The sequence below is a fragment of the Macrobrachium nipponense genome, chromosome 34 (assembly GCF_015104395.2).
Source record: "Macrobrachium nipponense isolate FS-2020 chromosome 34, ASM1510439v2, whole genome shotgun sequence".
NCBI classification, from domain to species: domain Eukaryota; kingdom Metazoa; phylum Arthropoda; class Malacostraca; order Decapoda; family Palaemonidae; genus Macrobrachium; species Macrobrachium nipponense.
Window position 1 is genome coordinate 2822008 of NC_061095.1, and position 6233 is coordinate 2828240.

The 6233-nt window shown below is 34.0% G+C and overlaps 1 protein-coding gene across 1 annotated transcript in view; it reads right to left on the minus strand.

Moving 5' to 3' along the window:
- Nucleotides 1-486: 486 nt before the first annotated feature.
- The window catches only part of LOC135207757 (uncharacterized PE-PGRS family protein PE_PGRS46-like), an 8985-nt gene continuing 3238 nt past the window's right edge, over nucleotides 487-6233 (minus strand). Inside the window, exons 2-4 of the mRNA XM_064239583.1 lie at nucleotides 1248-1750; nucleotides 794-936; nucleotides 487-755 (exon numbers count right to left, since the gene is read on the minus strand). Coding sequence (XP_064095653.1) covers nucleotides 487-755; nucleotides 794-936; nucleotides 1248-1750 — 915 coding nt within the window. The remainder of the gene's footprint in view (nucleotides 756-793; nucleotides 937-1247; nucleotides 1751-6233) is intronic.

Here is a 6233-nt window from a genome sequence, read left to right on the forward strand (position 1 = left end):
TAGAAACTTGGAATATATGTAAATAGGTCGTAGCGTTAGTTCAGAGTTCAGAATACCCAGTCACGCTTTGAACTGACGGCCAAAAGTTGCAGGGCTGCGTGCGTTAAAAGTGATTTTACATCAGCATAGAAGATTCCTGTAGATTTGCTGTGTGTTCAGTATTGATGTTACTGGATGTGTAGATATGCAGTAAGTAATGAAACTCGTTTTAAAGCTAATTGCATCGTTATTCGCATCATGCATCACTAGATTGGCTTAGGTTAGGCCTGCCGTAGCATAATATGTTGGTGTATGGTCCAGTGAAGAATTCAATTTTTTGTTCGAAAGCAGAAAATATGATTCAACATTCAGTAGTGCTGAAAACTAACTTCTCATTCCATCCTGCTACAAACAATAATAATAATAAATAATAGATCAACTATCACGTTTACGGAGACTCTGGTGCCCGTAGGCTATAGTTTAAGTACCCTAGGACAAAGAGTCTCACTAGTACCCGTAAGCAGGTTTGGGACACACGGTCTTCACGTCGTGGATAGTCTTGTAGATGGTGCTGTAGTCGGGCACGATGTTGGTCAGGTACTGCGTCTCGTAGGCTACTTCATAAGTGGTGATGTACGACGGCAGGACCTGGGTGTCGTACTGTGTCTGGTAGTCCACCGCTGTCTTGAAGATGGTTTTAAACTCGGTCTGGGTGATGTAGGAGGGTATGACCTGGGTCTGGGTGACGAGGACGTCCTTGTTCAATGTGGGGTGGTCTGTGATGGAACTTTGAGTTCCGTGGTCGTAGACCAACCACTGTTTCTACGAAGTCCGTTTTGGTGACGTACTTGGGGAGGAAATGGTTCTTGACGATGGTCTTGTAGACTGCCTGGTACTTGGGCTCGTAGACCTCTGTTGGGAGCAGCTTGTACGGTAGACGGTGTGGTGGACGGGGACCTGTCGGGGAGAACGTTGGAATAAGGTGAAAGAAACCACAAGCCAAAGAGATCGTGAGGTCTATCGCTAAAAAACTCTAGCCACCATAACATCTGGTTCTCCCGAGTGAGAAAAATGTCTAAAATATTGTGCTACTAGGTAACTTTTGTATTAACCATGTGCAATGTACCATTAAAAAAGAAAGTGAGAGGGAAAGGTCACTTATCTGTTCACCATGTCTCATCATTCAGAGGAGGAGAACGAGAAAGAAGATAGAAGAAAGTAGCAGAAAAAACAAAACGAACAATGAGAAGAACAGCTGGACCTCTTACCTCTTTAATCTTTTCGAGGTACTTCGTGACGAAGTGAGTCGCGCAATCGTGAATGCGCCAAGTCCTCCTCCAAGTCCTCCTCCAAGTCCTCCTCCAAGGGCAAGATCAGCTGGCCCTCCAAATCCTCCTCCAAGGGCAAGATCGGCTGGCCCTCCAAATCCTCCTCCAAGGGCAAGATCGGCTGGCCCTCCAAATCCTCCTCCAAGGGCAAGATCGGCTGGCCCTCCAAATCCTCCTCCTAGGCCGATGTCACCCACCGGGCCCAGAGGACCGACTCCTCCAACACCAAGTCCAGGAGCCCCATAGCTGCTACCAAGTCCTCCGACGCCAAGTCCTCCGCCAACACCAACTCCTCCAATGCCAACTCCTCCAACACCAACTCCTCCGACGCCCAATCCTCCAACACCCAGTCCAGGGGCGGCATACCCTCCGCCAATGTCGGCCTTTGCTTCGACTGCAGCGAAGACAAGGAATGACAGGAACACTGTGGTTACGGCACACATCTGGAATGAAATGGCGGCAGATAGGTTAGGTTAGGTTGCGTTTAGGTTAGGTTACATTAAGATGGTTTAGGGTTGGTTAGATTATTTTTAGGTTGGTAAAGTTCAATTAGGTAGACTAGGTTAGGTTATGTTGGGTCATGTTTGATAGTTGAGGCTAGGTTAGGTAGGTAAAGTTACGTTAGGTAGTTAGGTTAGGTAGAATTGCTTTAACTTGGCTAGTTGGAAACTAAACCCTAATGAAAGGTATATATATATATATATATATATATATATATATATATATATATATATATATATATATATATATATATATATGAGAGAGAGAGACTTTCCAAAGAACTGAAATGGCCATAAGTGTAAAACCTCTTGGGTAACGTGACGGTTAAATAACACACTGACCTCTGAGGCGAGGATCAATGGACATTTTCTGTGACATATAACTCTCTCTCTGTCTCTCTCTTTCTCTTGTCGTGATATTTTTATCACACCACTCAATAGATTCACAGAGCATGGCCTTTCTCTCTCTCTCTCTTTCTTTCTCTCTCGTCTTGAGTAGATATAGGTAATTTAAAATATCAACTATATTTTGTTCTCTCTCTCTGGGTAAATATATGGGTGAAAGTAAAATATCAACAATATTTTGCTCTCTCTCTCTCTCTCTCACACACACACCACAGCGTAGAAGTATCATGACATTTAGGAATGTTCGGTAAAGGCCCTTTTCCAACCAACCCCCAATCACCCCCCCCCGACCCCCCCCCCCCCCCCACCCCACCAACACACACACACACCAACAGAAGACCTGATTCCGCAGTTGAACTTTTCCCGGGATGAATTTTTCAAAATGTCTTGAATGTCACCGGCAAACTACGGATACTTTTGTTTACCTGTTGATGACACAAAAGGGTGTTGTCGATCTCGTTATGTTGAATTTTTCGTTACATTCTGTCGGCTCGTGATACGGTACGTATTTTGAATATATATAATATATATATATATATATATATATATATATATACGATTCGTAACGATTTCGACCTTTTAATTCTATACAAGATTTACAAATTTCGTTGTATAGGCCGTTATAGGATTGGCTGTTCACTCCAACGAACCCCATTTATTGATTGGTTTGAATTTTTTTTTTTTTTTTTTTTTTGTTCACAGAAACATTGCCTGATAATTACGTAACTGAGACATCATGTAGATAAGTTTATCTGTGTGTGTATTACCTATATATATAAATATATTTATATATATATATATATATATTATTATACACATATATATATACATATCTAATAAAAGGAGCCCATAAAAACACCAAAATATACAGAGACAGCAGTCTCTAAAATATAGTATTTTCTCTTTATATTTTGGTGTTTTTATGGGCTCTTTTATTAGATGGAATTCTGTTGTAACAGAACATTTTTACCAATCATACATACATATACATACTTTAAATCTATATTCAGGTCCCATAAGAAGATAGACTGACTTATTAAAACACAGATATAATTGACTATCTATTGACCACGAATGTTATAAACAAAGAGAAACATTAATAAAAAGAATTAACGACTTAATTCCCCAGTTTCATATACATTAATCTGGAAAAGATAATCAAGTCATATATCACGAATACGTATAAGTCAGCCACGAAACGAAAGCAACAGAAAACGTGATCTCGCATAGAAAACGTGATGTCGGTAGCCGTTAGCTCAGTCGGCTGTGAAGGTTAAATGTAAACATGGAAAATATTCTCTCTCTCTCTCTCTCTTCTCTCTCTCTCTCTCTCTCTCTCTCTCTCTAAACTGATAAAGTACTTTTCCACTCATACTTTCTCTCCCTTTAATCGTGGCTTTACAGTATATCGGTAAATGAGGTAAAATAATCTGTCTGTCTCTCTCTCTCTCTCTCTCTCTCTCTCTCTCTCTCTCTCTCTCTCTCTCTCTCTTTCCAATCTTTCATCTTCCCCAGGAAAACTCGAAAGTTATATAATGTCAGCATCATGCCAGTGACGTCACGGCCCTATTACGCTATAATCGATTGCGCGAAACGAAGGCATTATTACAAGGTGGGGTTGAGGAAAGCAATTAAGGCATTTAAACCTGTTTCTTTCATTGAATGTCTTCTGGCGTGCGTTGCTAATGCATTGAAGGCTCTGCTTTTGCAGTCAGTGTAGTAGGTTTTGAAGTGACTGCGTACTATTTTCGTTTTTAAGTATTATTTTTTTTTTGTATCGTTATTGAAATGATTCAGAAAAAGCTATTTTGATTGTTTTTTTTTTTTTTACTTTGCTTTTGAGTGATTTTTCCCCTACGTCATAAATGGGATTTTACTAAGAGCTTTTTTCTGATTGTTTTTTAAAGTGACTAATTACTTTGCTTTTAAATATTTTTTCTTCTTTGTCATAGAAGTGATTTTACTAAGAGCTTTTTCTGACTATTTTTTAAAGTTATTATTTATCTTGATTTATAATATTTTTTCTCCTTTGTCATAGAAATTATTTTTCTAAGAGCTTTTTTCTGATTGTTTTTTAAAGTGACTAATTACTTTCCTTTTAGATATTTTTTCTCCTTTGTCATAGAAGTGATTTACCAAGAACTTTTTTTTATTTTTTTAAGGTGACTATACTTTGCTTTTTAAATATTTTTTCTCCTTTGTCATTAGAGTTATTTACCTAGAACTTTTTCTAATTGTTTTTTAAAGTTATTATTTACCTTCCTTTTAAATAATTTTTTTCCTTTCGTCATAGATGTGATTTTACTGAGATTTTTTATAAGTGTTTTCTTTAAAGTGACCATTTACTTTGCTTTAAAAATTGTTTTTATTCATAATCAAAGTGATTTAACAGCGTTTTATTATTTTTTTTTTTACTTCATTGCTTGCAGACACTTGCAAGTCTTGCAGTGGCTGGGTAGATGGTTTTTTATATCTTCGGTATAGAAATAATTATACAGAGCTTTTTTTGTAACTTTTTTTTTTTGTCTTTTACGAGAAAGTGTTTTTTTTTTACTCTACCTTCATTGCTTTCAATTGCTTGTAGGTTTTGAATTGAACGAGTGATTGAACTGCTTTTATTTTAACTTTTTTTATTATATTTTTTTTTTGTCATACGAAAAAATTCTTTGTCTTTACTTTCTATCTCGATTTTGCATGTTTTTCCAGAGACGAATTTAAAAAAAACTAGAAAATTAAGTCTGCAAAATGATTTGACATCATGCATTTTGTTATATATATATATATATATATATATAGTATATTTTATATATATATATATGTATATATATATATGTGTATATATATATATATATATATATATATATATATATATTATATATACACACACATATATATAATATATATATATATATATATATAGATATATATATATATATAATATATATATATATCTATAATATATAATATATATATGTATATATATACATATATATATATTATATATATATATATATATATATATATATATATATATACATAATATATTATCTACATATACTTATTATATATATTATATATATATATATATATATATATATATATATATATATATATATATATATATATATATATATATATATATATATCTCCTTCTATTAAAAACTCAGACAACTTATCATCTATATAAAGTGTAATATTACTTGAAAAGAAAACATATCAAAATTGCCTTTTCCAGTGGTGAATTAAACATTTACTCAGCTGTTCCTGAAGGAAGCAGGAAATGAACTACATTTTTTTCTGTCTGTGAAAAATAGATTTAAACTGGCATTTTTTTTACTACACTCGTGCCCAGTTTTGCTTAGTCATGGATCGTAGCCCAGACAGACGAGTTGCAAGTTGCAAGTGGTATCTACGAGCGAGTAGCCTTTTAGACTTAGACGTTAGTTCTACTTTCACGCCATCGTGAAGATAGTCTCTTAAAGATAGTGTGAAATGAGGTCGATGGCTTTCAAGATAGCGTTGAATAAGGTCTAAAATGTTTAAGGACGATGTTATTGCTCTCGTGGTACGATTCGATTTAAAGATAGCTTTAAAGATAGTGTGGGATCAGGTCGAATAATGTTTATTTTAAAGATAGTTTGAAAGAGATTTGTTTTAAAAGATATTTTATTTTCAGGATATTTGTTTTAAAGATTCTCATGAAGATGGAATTAGATCAATTTAAAGATATTTGTTTTCAAAGATATCTTTAAAGATATTTTTGAGGTTTATTTTAAATATAAATATATATATTATATATATATATATATATATTTATATATATATATATATATATATATTATATATATGTGTGTGTTTGTGTGTGTGTGTGTGTGTATGTCTGTATGTATATATATATATATATATATATATATATATATATATATATATCTATATATATTAGATATATATACACATATATATATGATACAAAAATGTATATATATATGGTATATATATATATATCAGATATCTATATATA